Consider the following 18506-nt stretch of genomic DNA (forward strand, 5'->3'; position numbering starts at 1 on the left):
TAAAACAATTGAATTTTATCCTAAGCAAAACCGACTCGAAAAAACACGTGAGGTTTCGCAAGATACAAAAGAAGAGATTTAAGTAATAACTAATCATAATTTTTTATTAAAGCTTACTCTGAAACGCACTAAAATACAATAAAAGTCCAAACCCGATCCTTTTTCCGAAACCTTGAAAAACCTTTTCATTTGAAGACAAGCCAAAACCGCTTTTGGGGTAGCATTGAAATAGAACATTTAAGTTTAAATGTAATAAAAGGGTTAAAATAACTGAATTTTTCGTGCTGGACAGTGGCGTTTGTATCACAGTGGTATAACGCATCGATCTGATCTTATACTTTCAAACACTTATTTCATTATAGCTAACGTCGCCCTCTAGCGGTAGTCCTGCGCAGCATTGCGTTTTGCAGTTTTATGCCGCAGCGCCAAATTTATTCCGTTTAGTTTCCGTAAAAGCAGCGCTAGGTTCCAGGTAGCTGAGATGTTCCAGTGTGTTTGTGGTTGTGTAGTTGTAATTAAGTAGTTGTAGTTGATTTGTTTAATTTAATTTTTCATGTCGGACCGTGGCATTTGTATCACAGTGGTATAACGCATTGATGGTAATTGATCGTATACTTTCAAACAATTATTTCATAAAGGACAAATGTCGCATTCTTGCGGTAGTTCTTCGAAGCTCGGGTTTTTGCAGTTTTATGCAGCTGTGCCAAATTTATACCGTCAAGCTTACGTAAAGCAACGCTAGGTGTCGTTATGTAGTTCAGCTGTAGATGTCATGTAAAAGTTTAAATATTTATTTACATTATCAAATAATGCCAACAGATGCCAAATTTTGGTATTTAACAAATCAAACAATTTAAAAATTGTCATAAGGGCTTTTATTTGAATTTTATTTGTCACATGCAAATATAACTACACAGCGATGCGACAATACACTGCACGAAGAGGCACAAGGGGAATGTTGGTTAAGCGTTGGTTTTTATTTGTAGTCTCCTCTTCTGGAGGAAGGGCAGTAGGAAGGCCATATGTTCGGCCAGGCGTCCTAGTTTATTTTCTTAAGCGATTCATGAAGGTTTATTCGACGTTTTTATGTACATATGTGACACATTGGCTTTCGTTTAGGTGTGACTTAAGAAGACAAATAAAAGAGCTGAAACCCCCAATGATAGAGTCAACTGATGAGCCATTGCGCCATTGCAGCCGAGATTATTTAAGCTGATTATATACTGGGCTTCGTCGGGCGTTTGGCATTCTGCATCTGTACACGAGACCTCTCCAAAACTTTGAGCCTGCACGGAGAAAAATAAAGGGGGACAAGGCTCAAAGTCATAACCAGCACAGGCATCAGTCAGATCATAGCTATATGAACCCAATGCCGTTGACTGGCAGCTCTCATCATCCCTTAGGGGAGCGCTTAGATTTCGGAAAGGCAATGCAAGACTTCGGGATGTGCATACCGTGAACGTTATTGGACTTACAGGCGAAACTCTTAGGTAGCGCATGCTCTGCCTCACCGGCATGTAGAGCGAATCCAGTCGGTAAAAATTAATACTCCCCAAGCGCTCGAATTGTTTGAGAGAGTTCATACCAAACTCACTTATGGCTCGATTGGAGTAGCAACGTGGATTGGAAAGGCGTCGAGGAACTGGTGGAAATGTAAGGCTTTGGTGAAATCCTTCAATGTGAAGTCAAGAGATCTTACCCTGCCGAATGCGTGCAATGACAGGATCACCACACTCCTCAGGTGGCTTTTCAGTGTTCAGAACAAACAAATCTTTACTGGGGTCTCTAACAAAGTCGTGAAACCTCACTAAAGCACCACCACCATAGTAAAGGAAATGCAAGTTTGGAAGACTCTTCCCAAGGCGATCTATATAATTCTGGCAGTAGTCGTAGTCATGCTCATTTACGAAGGATGTTGGGCTTGGTACTAGCAGAGCAATTAGGGAACGACCGCCAAGATTGTCGGCGACTCGGTCCTCTCCAAGTAATTCCTCCACTCTGGTGCTTAACGTATTCAGAATCAGCGGGAGATTGAAGCCAGTCGGATCTATGAGACCAATATTAAATCACACGATTCTAAACTAAATGTATGCGAGCACTTACGCCAGTAGTGTGATGTTGAGTTCCATTCCTCATACACATTGATAATGTAGTCCGTGGTATTAACAAGAACCGAGGCATCGGAAGCTGCAAAAACTGTTACCTTGCTGGCATAGGGATGTATGTTTGCTCCCTGCAGTACGTACCTACAATGATTTATTCAGTTTTAAATGAATAAATATAAATAAATATCACAGCAAGCCAAAACTTACGCTACATAGTCCACCACCCAATTGTAGGGCCAATACGTATCGACGAACACAAAGATATTCGCTATTACTGTTGTCATATTGGACACATCAGACCCTTGCTGAAACGGAAAACTGTCCATTATCGCTGAAAATGAAACAAAGAACAAAAGCAATTAAATGCACTTCCTTTAATGGGCTTTACTATCGGGAACAACTGTAGAAATGAAAATGGTTTGCATAGTTCTAGCTGGGGAATTTATTCTACTTCACTGGAACATACAACTAATAATTAAAAAATGATAGGATTAGTATAAAACAATACGATAATTAACCCCACGGTTAGGGACGGGAATGTATATTTTGAACTCTGCCACTGTACCACTAATACTACTACGTCGGCAACTATTTCAATAGCTTTTGCAAAATAAATGCGATGATGATTGTCAAAAGACTGCCTGCGAGTCCCGAGACTCCGCTGTAGCAGCCCATATTGGTCATTGCCACAATGTAACGCCATTGAGCAGGTGTCTGGCATGCTTCCTGTGTGCAAGATGTGGTGTTGGTGGTGGCCTGGACTGACAAAAACAGATCAGGACACTGTGTGATGGTGTAGTAGCCGTTACAAGCGCTGGAAAGGTCATATGAAAAGCTGTTGCCGGAAATCTGAGTGCAGCTCTGATCTATGGTGTTTGGGGTGGTCGAGCTTGCCGTTGAGTTCTGCTGTGGCCACTGATAGCTGCGTGAAGTACAGATAGTGTAGCTCCCACCATTCTGAGTCTGAATAGTCAGGAGGCGGTTGGAGCCAGTGCCGAAGAAATAGTTGGCTGATACCCGATAGAAGTTGACCATGCCAGGGCCAACATACTGGGCGGTTTGATCAGTGCCCCAGCTACTTGTGATCCAGGTTGATCCGCAGCGTGGATTGATGATGCGACGAGGTACTGTAAAAACCAACATTATTGCGACAAGTCAATCACTACGAAACAACGTTTTTACTTTTAGCAATGCGCTTCGCAACTGGTCCTGCTGAACTGGCCACTGTGCTGCCCAAGGTTAGGGAGAACAAATCCTGCGTGGGATCGCGTACAAAGCTTGCAAAGCGTTGAATGCTCCCACCACCATAATATATGAAACGCAGATCGGGAATCTGCTCTTGAATGTACTGAATTTCCGAGGTAGCGTAAGATGAGTCACCATCGTTGATGGTTTGCTGATTTGGTATGATGAGAGCCACCAAAGAATGACCGCTCAGACTTGAATTTGTCTGCTCCGCGTTCATAAGGTTCTGGGTAATGTTCTGAATCGTACGTAGCACATTAGGTAAGTTTAGACCCTGGGCATCTGTGGGAGGAACCAAATAATTTTAGAACTCTTCGTCCAAATACCTTGCCAGTAATAACCTACATGTCGCCTGTGTTGTCAAATTCCACTGTTGGGAGACATCTGTGATGTAGTTTGTGGTGTTTACAATCACTAACCCATCCTGAGCCGACAGTAAAGTAACTGTGCTAGCATAGGGATGGATATTAAGCTGTTGCATAATATAGCTGAAAGAGACCATTCAATAACAATAAACAGTTGATAGAGCAATGGAAATTCTACTTACAACACATAGTCAACAATGGAGCTGTACTGCCAAGAGGTATCCAGAAAAATGTATAAATTGGTCATTGGAGTAATGACATCCGTCAAGTCCAGACTGCTGGTTGCCGTGCAGGAAACATCATTCAAGGATTGCGCTGATTCAATGAGAAAGAAAAGGGGTAATCCAAAAGGACAGTAACGCAATGCAGTGCATGATTGCATCGTTTTTTATAATAGTCTCGCAATGATCCATTGGTTATTTTTAATGATAAATTGCATATGAAAGACAGTGTGGTTCCGCGATAGTATTAAAAGATGATCAAGATTACTTACGCACATACGTCACTAGGGAAAGGGCGGCGGTTGAAGCAAATTGAGTGATTGCAAGCGGCTGGAGGGTGACTCGCAACTGCATTTCCCGATCCAGAACCTGTGCGAAGGCACTTGTCTGCTCTGTCATTTCTGTAGATGGTGCCACATTGGGGAACTGGCTTTGCCGACTGCAGGCGTTGACTCCAGAGCTTAAAACCCCATTTGTGGAGTAGTACATTCGGAGTAGCTGGGACAACTTTAAACTAGACGCTTGAGTTCTCCAGTTGGCCACATTTTTGGCAAGAATCAAGCCATCAAGGCCTCCGCGAATCTCGGCATCAGTAGCTTCGAGATTGGTTCGCTGCGACAAGAAATACCAATGCGGCAGAACCGTGTCGTTCCAGCCGCCAGTGGCGCCGACAGAAGCTGCATTGTTGGTAGACACCGGCACCTGGACAAGTGTCACTTCGGCCAAATCTCCGGCCAGAGTAGCTGCCCAACGATTGTCAATGCTATTACTAGTTTGGGACTGACTTCTTCCTCGCCCACGTCGCTGGCTGGCCAGGGCCAACAAGGTGTTTAGCTGTACTGTCTGCTGTTGAACGCCCGCCGCTATTCCAGCTATTACAGTGCCTGCGGAAACGGTTCCCCAGGGGGTACGAACAAGACCATCTTCAACGGGACACTGGCTGGTGCCTTCCGAGCCTGAATAAGCCCAGTCGGACTCGTAGTCCAATTCTCCAAGCTGCACATATTTTGAATCGGGAATGGCGGAACGTCCCCGCTTTGGACGCTCCCCGCTCAACAACTCTACATCGCCAATAAAATTGATCTCATCGTCGGCCTTCGCTGACCGCGGCAGTCGGTGCGCCCGATACTGGGAGAGTTGATTACATACGCTATTCTCATCGCCGCGAACCCGCGTGTCAAAGGTGCTGGAGAGCATAAAGTGAAGAGAGCATCGTTCCACACTGGTTAGTGAGTTGTTGGGGAAACTGTTGGCATTGCCGGGGATGAGGCGCGAAAGCAAAATGCGAAACTTGGGAAACTGGAAGCCAGTAGGACTGTATGGTATTACACCATCCACGGCAGTCACACCGGGGGCCTTCTTGATGCCGTCTTGACGAAATCGATGGAGCAAGGACACCGCCACTGTTCTAATGTCTGCCTGTACGCCTGACGTGGGGTAGCTGTTTTCTACCTTTTCGATCAGCGAAATGAGCGTATCCATATTGGCTGGCAGTCGATTGTCTCGATTCATAAAATACGATGTGTTGTAGCACTCCACGAGAGACGGTGGTATCTGCAACATGGCATTTTCCTGTGCCTGAACAACTCCCATTAAGAGGGTCAAACCTAGGCAGAGGACTGCTGCCATGAAATTTTGGAGCATCATGGTGTGTGTTTTTCGTTTTCGTTAGGAAACCTAGAAAAAATTTACCTCAATTAAGCTCTTGTTTGGTTTTACAATTACTTATTCCTTTATGAATGAATGTACACAAGTATGTACATATGTATGTATTTAAATGTTTATATGCATTTCTTTAAGTAAGTCGAACCGGTTAAACGTTTGCCTTCTTAAGTTAACCCTGACCCAAAAACTGAAACTGAAATCCAGTCCGAAATATTGATATCGTTACCCTGCCAGAGGCTCATTAGTTTTGTAATTTTGGAGTATTTTAGACATTCCTCGAATTCCGTATCGCTAGGGCCTTATCAGCAAACAGTCTGAGCTTTTAGGTGTCTCAATGTTTACTCATTGTAAAAGTTACTAATCGGTTGATACATGACTAATAGTGGGGTATTTGTGAAATGTATTTGTGTAGATAGAACGCTTGCTATCTGCTGGTATAATGAGCTTTCCATAAATACATATCCTCGAGATTATTGAAGGGAAGGTGACGTCATGTCCCGATGTCACATCTATCCGAAAATACAACACTGTAGACGAGAATGAGTCAAGTGCAGATCATATATATGTACATATGTACATTCGTATGTATGTACATATGTATGTATGCACTATATAAACTGCGTACATACATATGTAGGTATATGGTTGGTACTGTAGCTATACCGATATATGTTATCAGTTTTTATAAGATCCAAAACGAATTTGTGTACTCTTTTCCTTTGCATTGCTGCCTAATATTTATTGCCATTGCCATTCAACAGATATTACCGCCAGTTTGCGATACGGGCAAACTATGCATACACAGGAAAATGAGTCAGGTGTAAAACTCACGGCAGACCCGCGCCCCAATTTACGAACTCACTACATATACGCGAACACACTAAAATTTAAGCCACTGTGATTAGATAACAAACTTATAGCAACTCAAAATTTTTAGTTTTCGAGGTAGTGTTAGCAATTTTTTGTAGCTAATGGTTTAATCCTTTATTTTCTCATACACCCTAACAGAGTTCACGCTTTTATTAAATATTTCTCTTTTTTTCGTTCTATCACTATTTCGAGCTTTACATTCCATCTCCCGATATCAACAGCGCTTTTCAGCATTACCTTGTTCCACCTGTTGAACTGTTCGGACTGAAGTAAAATTTTTGAGCAAGTTAGAGGTTTGCCCATGTGCCAACTGTGGTAATCTTCGGGGCGAAGCTTATCAGTTGTGGTTATCTACAAATACTAATATTAACGATAAGATATGGGCCGTTTGGAACTGGGTGAATATTTCGGAGCAAAAGGTGCAAGTCAGTTCTTCATTTCATATCAGTAACAAACTTTTTTCTGATTTTTCAAAAGATGATATGTTTTTTTCACTTTTTAAATTTGAAGTAATGCGCGCCGTATCGTAGAAAAATCGACAAAGTCGTTTTCGTTTAGTGCTGTGCAATTTCTATTGGAACCGTGGAAAGTCATTGGATAAATATTTTTAATGTGTGCTATCGATACATCGATACTCCGAAGTAACATTTTTTTTTTTTTTTGTTATTTAATCGCCAGTATTCGTTCGGCAAACGAACACCAGAAATAGAATATCTATCTCGCTGACAAAGGATATTGTTAGATGGGTTTCCATACATATGCACATATTTATATGATTATTTTAATACTCACATGTATAGACAAACGACCGTCCTGGTTTCTTTCCTGCAGATATCGGTTTAATCAAAGTTGTCGATGCTTATTTCATTGATTGTCCTCCTCCTCAGTTAATGCAAGAGCCGCCAATCCCACTAAAAGCAGTCTAATACATGGATACATTTTGCATTCACTGTTTAATTAACCTTTTATTCAATTTTCACATATTTTCAAAAAGGTAAACAAAGCCAAACGGGCTTCCTGAGAACTGTAAAGTGTAGCCGTACGGAAAGCGGTTTTCACCTTTGGTCACACTCTGCCGCTAGAAAAATATATTGCACTGTTTGCTAGCAAACGTCTTTTTCGATCTGAGTACTAAGCTTTAGACTTAATTTGGAAACATTAAAAAAAATGGAAGTCTTGAATATCAGCAAATTTTGTGGAGAATTTAATGATGATTAGAGTAAAATTACAGTTTTAGCCCTGAGAATCCTAACTAGCTATTAATATTAAATATAATAGCAAAATTGAGGAATACGATTTAAGATTACGGTATATTTACGGTATATTTTTAAAATAAGGTATTTAAGGTATATTTTTGTATATTTTTGAGGGTTGTGTAGTATATTTGATGGATGAATCCGCGGTCACACTGATTTTAATAATGCAAAAAAACTAAAATTGTTTATTTTTTATTTTGTGGAAAAACGAGCTAAAATGGTGTTAAAAGTGACTTCAATTTGTTTCAATAGCTAAAATTACAGATTCGTGACCTCGGCGTGCAAGGAACTAAAAGAAAACTAATAAGAAACCCACGCAAAATGTAAGTGATGATGAACAATTTTAATACATAATTTTACTTACGGACTACTTTGTATAAAGATGTTGGCCCCCAACGTCTTCGACTTCTCCGCCACCAAGTAAAAGGAGTGCAGCTGTGTGGGCAAGTTGGTAGTCCGTGCCACACTGTCATAGCCCCATGAAGTGATCCCAGCTTAGCCATGGGCAAGCATAGAACTGCACAGCAAGATGCCATTTTCATCGCCTTTATGGAGAGACACCCAATGATAGCCAAAAATTACATCAAGGGTGATAAGCTGGCTGCGGAGGCTGCATGGAAGCGCCTTTCAAAGGAACTAAATAGCGTGGGCCCGCCTGTGAAAGAAGCTTGTGAATGGAAGAGAGTAAGTGCCGAGCAATCGCCCTATATTCCGTCATCACACTTGGCTGTTGATAGGTATGGAAAGACTGGAAAAGCTGCATTCGTAAAAAGATTACCAATAACAGGTTAGAGGATTCAAATGCCAGCGGCAAAGGCTCGCTGTATCAGGACACACTCACAGCTCTAGAGGATGCAGTGGCCGTGATCTGTGACTTGTATGATATGGCAGACAGCGTGGTTGAGTCACGTCCAAAGGCACGTCCGGAAATGTCCAACAGTTTGCAATTGCACAACATCAAGACCGACCAGGATGAGGTCACAACCACAGATGAAGGTAAGACTAATATATCAACCCGCACCAAATTAATATCCAATTTTTTATATATAGATGATGAGGAAGATGACGAATGCGCCAATCGGGGCAATGTTAGACGTATGGGTGAGAAAATGGAACAGCTCATTAGGACTTCGCAAACTCCTGCCAAAAGGCGAAAGCTGGTTCATAATGATGTAAATGCGTTTGAAATTGGAAATGAAAGCGCGGTGCCGATGCTATTGGATATCGCTAAGGAGTTGAAGGACCTAAATAGACAGACTCGCTTAAACGCGCAGCGAACAGAAGCCAATACAGAGGCACTTTTAACTCTCGGCACGCAGATCTCAGAACTCATGCAGCAGCAGCTCAAGGAACGCAAGAGGCTTAATGCTATAATGGAGAAATTTGTCCTCAAAATGGAAACAACCGACTAACTAGTTGGTTCCGTTATTTTTAAGTTCGTCCCTCATGATCAAAAATCTGACCGCAAAATCAAGATCTAAAATATTTATTCGAACTTTAAAGACTATAATAATAAATAGGCCCATTATATCTGACTAAAGGACTTGACCGCAAAATTTCTTAATTAAGCTGGCATTACTAATTTTATGAACACTAGATTATTAACCATACAAAATATATGTACATAGATGGGTTCGATTTGTTATACATATAAGCGAAACGTCACCGCTGAGTCTGCGTTAAGTGTACCCTAGGCAGCCTTTGCAAGCGTCTGTGTACGTGTAAGACACAAGAATAAATGCAAATGAATGCATTGTTCTTTAATATCGCTCGAAACCGGATTTGTCTTGACTTCACACGAATAAGTATGAATCTGTTGCTAGATAAAAGGAGACCTCGTTTCTTGGCTTTTGGTTTTGTTTCGGAGGTCCGCATAGGATCAGGATTGACCCATTTCGTACCTATTTTTGATATGTACATATGTACGTATGTATATATGTGTACATATATATGTACATATGTGTAAGCGGCAACACATCAATACATGCGTCACTCACCCGGATTGCCGACCAGCCGGCTTCAGCCATGAATATGGAAATTATATCCAACTGTTGAATCAGTTTTCTATATAGTTGGTTAACTTTCAGAACTGGTCTCTGGTTTATGAGATTTTTTAGAAAATAACGAATAAACATATATGTAAAACATTTTTTGTTGATCGGAAGTTATATTCCTCGATTTTGAGTTTCTGCTTTATATTACTAGCTAGCCAGAACTCTAAATACTGAATATATAATTTTATCAGAAAGATTAATAATTTACTATACGTTAAATTAATACACTTACATATGTACATATGCACACGCATTTACATATGTACATACATATATTTCTTCACGAGCAGCTGGGTGTTTATGATTGTAGCTCTTGTGGAGGCGGAAGAGTCATCCTCTTCTGCAAAGACACAAGAAAGAAGCATTCGTTAGTTAATTCTTCTTAGAGGCATATCGGACAATGCACTATGGGTAAAAAGTTGTCCCATTAATCCTAAAAATAAAGCTAGACTTCTACAAATGTGCACGAAAGCTCGTTAGACTAAAGTGGAATTTCGCCCCCATACGAATTGAAACCCATATTTGTATGTACATACACATGTACACATGAACATACATACATACATACATTCATGTACATATTTATTTTACAAAAATGTATATTAATTATGATAAAATTTCTTTTAAATTTGTTTTAAACATTTGAATGTATGTTTATTTAAATTTTTGCAACATGCGATTGCATTTCGCTAAGCAATAAATTGGGTAGTACTCTTTGAAATTTCAATAGTTTCGCCTTCAGTTATAAAGTTTTCGTCAATATTTTCTAAAGAACAACATCATATTGCGTCCTTGTTTCTGCTCAAGACCACCAGCAGCGCTACATGCATACATACATATGTACATATGTAAGTGAACTCATAAGCATCTGCACAATGTAATATTTTCTGAAAATGGGCAAAAACGGGCAAAAAGCATTAACACCACTAGATTCTATATTAATTGTTTAATAATATTGAACCGGAACCTTCGTAAAGTGGAGTGCTGTACTAAAGTTATTTTGCACTGAACACGTACAAAATGTACATATGTATGTACGTATGTACATTTGTTAGTACAGTATACAAATCGGATATCTCAATAACAACAAATATGTAACATGTAATGCAATCGAAATGTATGTAATGTCATCGAAAAACATGTTTTAACAATGATCTGCTAATTCCATATTTGAATTTTTATTATACCCGGTACTCGAAGAGTAAATTGGGTATATTGTATTTGTGCACAAAGTGGATGTATGTAACTCACAGAAGGACCCCACAAAGGATATATATTCTTGATCAACATCAATAGCCGAGTCGAGACTATAAAAGCTAGAGCCACCCACTGTTACAAGTGTATTTCAAGATTTCGCCCTGCCCCCTTCCGCGAAAAATCTGCGGTATTCACAATTTTGAAGATACGAGAAAACTAATAACGCCATTTTGTAGGGAATGACCGTATCTATCAGATTGGATCATTATTATAGCCAGTATGAAGAAATTAATTTGCAGTGGGTAAACCCTTCCAGCAGCTTTGCTTATTTTTTGCACATTCTCTCATTCACACTCTGCGGTGTAGTGTATGGCTCTAGGGGAGGGGGGCGAGCTTAAAGGGCGTGATAGGTGATGTAGATGTAGATGACACACATATGTACATACATACATATGTACAAATGCAATAGTTCGCTTATTAAACATCCTCCCCAGCAGACGCTTCCAGCGATTTGATGCTCTCGATGCTAACAGATCGTTGTAAATCAGTCGTAAATCAGAAAGCTTTAAGGCTTAAACAAATTTTAGAACCATCAGGAAGGAGTGCAAAAACATTCTTAACCAAATTATATTCTCTGTGGAAATGGGGAAAAACGACTGCACGTGCTTCATTGCTGCTCATTCACAACCAACAAATATGGCCGCCAAAACACAGGCATACAACAACACGCATGTGCTCCACTTTAACACTTTCGCTCTCTTTCGCCCCCACGTGTCGCCCAATTTAACCCTTTTAATGCCGTCTCCGTCTGCTTCAGTGTCTGGCGGCCATTGACTTGCGCTCTTTCGTACATTGGCGCTCATCGTCTCTTCTTTCCCATTCTTAACCCCTTAAATATAGCAACACTCTCTTTACTTTCTGACATAACGTTGCCCATGCTCTTTGCCGCGCTCTCTTCTCTTAAAAAAAGGGGAAGCTACAAAATTGTTCCCCTTTATTATACTGCTTGTACACTGATGCGACTGTATTGATGTTCGTGTATTAAAGCGGCGAATGAACAAACGCAAACACTTCTCTTCCATTGCCATTCTCCGTTTTAATTTTGTTCCTATATATTTTCTATTGAAATCGAAAGGATTTTGTAACATTGAAAGGGGTGAAAAAGAGAATTTTCTGAAGCTGCTTATTTTCATCGATTTGTGGAGTGAGTTCTTTGACTGTATAGGTGCGGCGAATACACCACACACACAGGCACATAATTTACACTCACACCCTTCTTTCATTGCTATTCGCTGTTCCCTTTAACTCTTTATTTAGTGGTCGGGAATTTATTTTATTTTGACAGTGTCTCTCACATGCACGTGAAAACCTGCGTTTGTGTGGGTCGGTAGGCGGAGTTTGATCGATATTGTTTATGAAATGGCGTCAACTCTTTAAGCTCTGCGAGAGCGCAATTGAAAAAATAGAAATCAGAACATCGGTAATATAGAAAAGAGAAATATATTTTTCGCGGCTCTGTTTTACCTATGTATGTATGTACATACATATGTATGTAGTTCATGTCATAGAATGCTTGTACAATATCCTATGGTAAAGAAACATTTTGATGAATTAGGTCCATTTTGAATGGATCTTAGTTTTCTAAGTAAAAATGTATGTACACATATGTATGTACATATGTACTTAGTGCGTATATATTTATTAAGAGGAAATGCATTTCTCGGATACATCATCTTCATTTTTGTAATGTCAAGCGAGGAAATGCTAAATGAAAATTTAAGAGCTTATTTCCAAGATTCTTATGATGGCAATGGTGACGCAGGGCCGAGAAGGTTTTACCCAACACAACCCTTAACGGTGATATAAGATATAGGGGGCAACTTGAGAAGCATTCATACGATCGTCCAGCCGGCCGCTCATCCCTGTCCAGCTTCCTTATCCTTGGCCGACACACATGTTCATTAATAACTAATATCCCGAAGCCACAAATAACATTAGCCATGTGAAGAGACGAGCCATTGTTGTTTTGCTTTTGGTTTTCAATTACATAAGAAGCGGGAGGTGGTTGCTTAAATGACATGTGTGTGTGTTCATATGTACATACAAATGCCCCTGGGTCTGTATAGCAATCGATGAAAGTTTGAAATTAACACCAAAATGGGCTCGGACTGGCCTGCGTAATTAATGAGCCCCAAAAACCCCCAAAAGCAAATAGCAAACTTTGTCAGAGAATGCACGTTAAGAAAGAGAGAACAGAGAGCTTGTCTATTTAAGTACAATATTATTAAAAACGATTCTAATTTTTCTTAGTGTATTGAAGTTTTCTTAGTCAATCGCTCAAACTGTTAAGACTTGGCGTTTGGAAGTTTTACAAGAAAATGATTTTATCCTCCCGCTCTATCTGCTTTTCTCACATTTCCCATCCACCTTTTCTTGTTCCCAGCATAAATTTCAATTACAAGTTGATTTCACTCCAATTTCTCCTTTCCCACACATATGCAGCTCAAAGCAGTTTTGATCTTTTTAAATTTCTTCAGCATCCAAACAACATGTAACAAAAATATATTTTTTAATTAGCTTATAGTTGCGTGGCAGTCTAACAAATCGTAGCCCCCAATTGAATGAAAGTGATGTGCAGACGACAACATTTGCGTGCTAATACAGCGGTTTCCATTGAAAAGAGGAGGAGCTTTATGACAACCCCAATTTTGATTCACATATGTATGTATCACCACCATCTCATTTGCCATTCAACAATACAATTCGGCTACAGGAAACGACAACGAGTCATCTGAAATCAACAATCCGTTGCGTTCGTAGCTCTTCTTTAATCAGTCTCAAAAAGATGTTTTATCGTGGCATATTCAAAGCAGAACACTTTTTAATTCGTTCACAAAAGACTCATTTAGTACAAGAGTACATCTAAATGTTTTTGGCATACAAATACATATCATAAATATGTATGTACATATGTATGTATATGTATGTACATACATATGTACATTTGTATGCAAATATGTATGTACATACATACATACATAAGTGCATACACACTAGTATGTATCAATGTGCGCCTTTTGCAAGTGTTAAGTGAAATAGCATTTGAGCACTGAGAGGTGTTTGATTATTAAAGTATTGGACATTTATATTTATAATTATATTCCCCTTTATTATTTATTTATTATTATATTCAAAGCTAAAAAAAAATCTAAAGTTATTTTCGTATTTTACTTGGAAATATTCTTTAATTTTTAAAACGGAATTGAAAAAACATCATTGCGACACCTTCAACATTCCCTTAATATGGAACATAAGACAATCTTACATACATATGTATGTACATACATTCAGATATCTGTACATATGTACATGTACATATATACATATGTATGTAAATTATTTATTTGGTTCTGTCAGTTGTAGATTCTCACCCTCCTTCATGACATGGTCCATTGAAAGTAACGATCGACACATGCAGCTACTCAGAATGCTATGGAGAAAAATATATTGATATTAATGTGCAATCAAACATAGCTAACGATCACAAGCTACAAGCTGGTTCCCCGTTGATTGCCGCACTAAGAAACAGGAAGTTCCAAGAAGGTCTTTATGTTTATGGTGAAAGGTAGTCCATGGGTCACCAAATTAGTTTTAGTTTTTCAACTAAAATCGTTACCGGCTTAATGTGGAGAACGCCTACGAGATCACCAGAGGAAACCAATTAATAGAGTCGCAAAACAAATTAACCCCAAGAAATCCACACGAAAGTTCTTCGGTCTGCCGCGAGACTGACACACGTCAGAGCGTCAAAACGATAAACGCCATATGGCCGCACTGTTTCCAGCCCCCTATCTTCAACTCTGCTTAAGCAGAAAGAAAACAACAACGGATCCGAAACGCCGCACATGCCGAGATTTTGGTTAAAGAAACGCGTGCGCTGTGACCCCTTTCCTTTCTTAAACGATCCTCGAAGAACATATACAAACTGTATTGAAGAGGGGAATGTAGACTGCCAATGACGATCACTAAATTAGGGATAAAAAGACGAGCACGAAGAATAAAAAACGGTGCTGAACACAAAACGGAAGGCGAGAGAGCCACAAAAGGGTGCCATCGATAGGGAACAAAGCCAAAAGGAAAGGGTCGTGATCTCTAAACGCCTGATAATGAGTGCACATTTCCCATTTTTCCCCCTCCTTGACTTTCTCACCGAATGGAATTCAAAATTGAATTATCTTCTGTGGATGCCTTGTGGCATTTTAATGTGCCTAATATGTCACCCTTTGCTCTAGTCGAAAGAGTTGACATGGGGGACCGCCCAATTTGGAGTTGTGAGGTGATCCTCAAGTGGCTTCCTCATTTATCCAAGTCATTCACATGTCACATTAATCATTTAGCGGACTTTTTTCTATACTGGACGTCTTGAGGCTTATTTTGACAGACCGTTGATTTAGGACTCAGTTATCGGTAATGTAATCGTGAGCTGAATTAGATAACTATCACTTGTATAAGGTATTTGATGCATGTGAATGTGGTTTGTGAGATCAAAGTACCGTTCATAGTAGTATGATGATATAAATTTGTTATAACTGATTCTATGATATCTGCATATATCCAACGTTTATTGGTGGATAACACATACATACATACATATGTACATACATACATACATACACACATATATGAGAAATTAGGCAAAATCTGTTGTAAGCGTTGACTGAGCGCTGGCGTTAAGCCTGTGTAATGTAAAAAATAAGAATGTACATGTATATGTACATATATATGTATGTATGTATGTATATGTGCATATTTTTCTGTTCTTAACAAAATAGAAAAAGAAATAGAAAAGAAAGTATCTTGACCTGTCGTATACCAAAAAAAGAATATTTGTGTGTAAATCGTTTAACAATGTATTCCCAGAAACAATAGCCAGCAAACATGAACTTAACACTGCTTCCCGGAAAACGCCTAACATCCAATTTGCATAAGCCCCTCCACTCAATCTTATCAAATTTCTTCACCTGTATAACGCACACACTGGCATCCTGTAAAGGAAAGCAGAACAAAAGATCGCACGGCTCCACGACTGAAACTTATCTATAATTGAACCGCAGTCTTATCGAAAATTACACAAAATAAATTCTTAACAAATAATTGCAGAGCGGAGAGAACAACATCCTAAACAAATTTCACTAGGTCTTCAATTTTTATCAACCGCAGCATTGCGTTTTTGTGCAATTAGGACAAACATCCTTTTTTTGGTAAGCGACGCACGACGAGCCTTATCCTTATGCAAATATTGACGTCTACGCGCACTCAAGGGAATCATAGGGAATCCTTTCGCTGCCGTTACATCCCTATGCAGCGTCTGTCGCTTTGCTTTCATCTTCTGTTTTGCGATTGGTTGTGGCTAGCACCAACAATTATTTGCTTGAGGACCACGATCGCCCTGCAAATGTTGACCAAGTTTAATTAGTGATGTTTGAGTTTTCTTACGGTCTTGTAACCGCAAATGTCTTTAAATCGCTTTCGGGTAGTTTTGTTCAAATTTCATTGATCATTCGGGCAAACCGTTGCAAACTAATGAAATTTTCAGTTCCTGGGTATTTTACCGCATGTTCGTTGTTAAAGAATAATGCTAATTCAAATACCTTTAATGCATTGAAATTAATGAAATATTATCAAGAAAGTATTCATTTAAAATTTAAATTATTCATAAATGTATTAAGGAGCAGACTTACAAAAATATATTATAGATTACATTAATTTATAAAGAAGCCAATGAATCGTTAGCTATTGGTTTTAAGATCTTAGGGGAACATTTCCAGAAAACTTCACCAGCTCATAGTATTAGTGGTAATCCACACAGCTGTTGTTTTAGAATCAAGAAAGTAACAATGAATGCTAAAACAAATAGACAGTTTGCAAGTGTTACGACCAAATATTCTGAGGCGTGTCGAACTCTAACCGGCGGCACACTGCAGTGAGACCCCAAGGAAGGCCTAAATTATAGAACATGTGTTTGAGTGGTTGCCTACGGTGAAAGTGAAGGTGACTGGTGTGTTCAAATTGAGGCATTGATGGAAGATCCTAGGAAGCAATGTGCAGACCTCATCGAAGTAAATGCTGTCCCTTACTTTCACTTTGCTGCAAGAAAACCAACCACTTTTCTTTAATGATTGGTGTGGCGCAACTAATTGGTGGCATGTGGGCTACATGAGGGCGCCTCGATCATCTTAAGGGGTTGCATACTCTTTAAATGCGTCATATAATTTGTTAGAGGTATAAACTGTCAGTTGGTGTACTCGTAAGTAAAAAAAAGTCATCAGGAATGCTGAAAATTTGTCCACACACAAGGGCCTGAGCATGTGCTTAAAAGGCTTTTCGTCTTGGCCTTAGTCGTTACACACCCCATCACAACAATTGCGCACTTCCAATACCGAAATAAACCTCAAAACCAATTCCAATCGCTGCGTCATCAAATCACGCACCAAACGCTCAGGCAGCAGCTATGCACATGTAGTAAAAGCTTGTGGAATAGCAATGGCAATTGATGTGTAGGCTAAAACAGATGACACTATTCCTACGATGAGTTCCATCTAGAAATCATTGGCGTTCATTGTCCAACCCTTAAATCACAGTGAACGCAATTTCCTTCATAATCCACAAGACAATATCGAAAGACCATAACAATATCCTTTTCATGATTATCGACTCTATCACTGATAGTATAATGCTCGGGGTAGTGATTGCTTCATTCAAAGCTTTGGGCCTTAGTGGACCACCGTCTCTTGTCTATTTTATTCTAACGCAGCAGTAGCAAGAATGTTTTTTCTTTGGTTAGGGCGAAAGGATGATGGCGGCGTACGTAACAAGACCTAGAAAGATCTTGTTTGTCTACCTATTTTTGTGCGCCCTCATGGGGAAAGTCTCACTCAGTATCGAACAATCAATGGATTTATTGAACGTGAAGTATACAACAATAAAAGGAAATTTTCGCTATCATAAAAAGAAGTGCATAATGTGATTTAGCTTACACGCTTAGGTACAATGTATGTATGTACATACATATGTACCTACATAAATTATTGAATTCTCCAAAAAGAAAGAAAAAGGATATTTCCATTAAAATGACAACTTTCAGTCTTTCCCATCAGTAGCAAAGTCAAGTGGACGGAAAATACTGAGGCCCTTTACATTTACATTTTGTATAAACTTCTTTTCTAGTTTGTTGTTTGCCAAAAAGGGCAACAGAACGCACTTAAAATTCTTTTCATGTTTAAGTTGCCAAAAAACCAAAAACATGCAAAAATGTTAGAAAATATTAGAAGCATTTACATTTTTAATGCAAAGTGTTATTTTATACAAGAATGTGTACTTCAACGGACCTTGTCCTTCCTAAATCCCTTTTTTTAAATATTGCGTAAAAGATTTCCTTGATCATACGTACATATGTATGTACATACATATGTATGTACATGTACATATGTATGTACACGTCAAGTTCTTCTTTACTTTATATTTAATA

At 39.3% G+C, this 18506-nt stretch overlaps 2 protein-coding genes across 6 annotated transcripts; one reads left to right on the forward strand and one right to left on the reverse strand.

Moving 5' to 3' along the window:
• Window positions 1-1100: 1100 nt before the first annotated feature.
• Window positions 1101-6764, reverse strand: LOC117890645. Of its 2 annotated transcripts, none has more exons than XM_034795598.1 (6): window positions 6709-6764; window positions 4209-5613; window positions 3898-4030; window positions 3696-3838; window positions 3288-3632; window positions 1101-1642 (listed from the first exon to the last, which is right to left on the reverse strand). In XM_034795598.1, the coding sequence occupies exons 2-6, from the start codon at window positions 5581-5583 to the stop codon at window positions 1116-1118; spliced, it is 2523 nt and encodes an 840-aa protein (XP_034651489.1). In that variant the 5' UTR covers window positions 5584-5613; window positions 6709-6764; the 3' UTR covers window positions 1101-1115. The 2 variants fall into 2 exon arrangements, with proteins under 2 accessions (XP_034651489.1, XP_034651488.1); XM_034795597.1 differs by lacking the exon at window positions 1101-1642 and adding an exon at window positions 2530-3232 and having other exon boundaries at window positions 6709-6757.
• A 1129-nt stretch (window positions 6765-7893) lies between these two features.
• LOC117891341 lies at window positions 7894-10002 on the forward strand. Of its 4 annotated transcripts, XM_034796762.1 has the most exons (5): window positions 7894-8050; window positions 8110-8411; window positions 8465-8723; window positions 8778-9151; window positions 9893-10002. In XM_034796762.1, the coding sequence occupies exons 2-4, from the start codon at window positions 8229-8231 to the stop codon at window positions 9137-9139; spliced, it is 804 nt and encodes a 267-aa protein (XP_034652653.1). In that variant the 5' UTR covers window positions 7894-8050; window positions 8110-8228; the 3' UTR covers window positions 9140-9151; window positions 9893-10002. The 4 variants fall into 4 exon arrangements, with proteins under 4 accessions (XP_034652653.1, XP_034652652.1, XP_034652654.1 ...); XM_034796761.1 differs by lacking the exon at window positions 9893-10002 and having other exon boundaries at window positions 8778-9267; XM_034796763.1 differs by lacking the exon at window positions 9893-10002 and having other exon boundaries at window positions 8790-9267.
• Window positions 10003-18506: the final 8504 nt, after the last annotated feature.

The sequence above is a fragment of the Drosophila subobscura genome, chromosome E (genome assembly GCF_008121235.1).
Source record: "Drosophila subobscura isolate 14011-0131.10 chromosome E, UCBerk_Dsub_1.0, whole genome shotgun sequence".
Classification (NCBI taxonomy): domain Eukaryota; kingdom Metazoa; phylum Arthropoda; class Insecta; order Diptera; family Drosophilidae; genus Drosophila; species Drosophila subobscura.

Excerpts from the sequence above, each read along its gene's own strand:
- LOC117890645 (XM_034795597.1), bottom strand. The coding sequence starts at position 5,583 with ATGATGCTCCAAAATTTCATGGCAGCAGTCCTCTGCCTAGGTTTGACC. Across the intron at positions 3,633-3,695 it reads TTTGACAACACAGGCGACAT|ATGCCCAGGGTCTAAACTTA; the intron begins GTAGGTTATTAC and ends TTCCTCCCACAG. Across the intron at positions 3,233-3,287 it reads TGCGAAGCGCATTGCTAAAA|TACCTCGTCGCATCATCAAT; the intron begins GTAAAAACGTTG and ends TGGTTTTTACAG.
- LOC117891341 (XM_034796762.1), top strand. The coding sequence starts at position 8,229 with ATGGGCAAGCATAGAACTGCACAGCAAGATGCCATTTTCATCGCCTTT. Across the intron at positions 8,412-8,464 it reads AAGCTTGTGAATGGAAGAGA|GTATGGAAAGACTGGAAAAG; the intron begins GTAAGTGCCGAG and ends GGCTGTTGATAG. Across the intron at positions 8,724-8,777 it reads GGTCACAACCACAGATGAAG|ATGATGAGGAAGATGACGAA; the intron begins GTAAGACTAATA and ends TTTTATATATAG.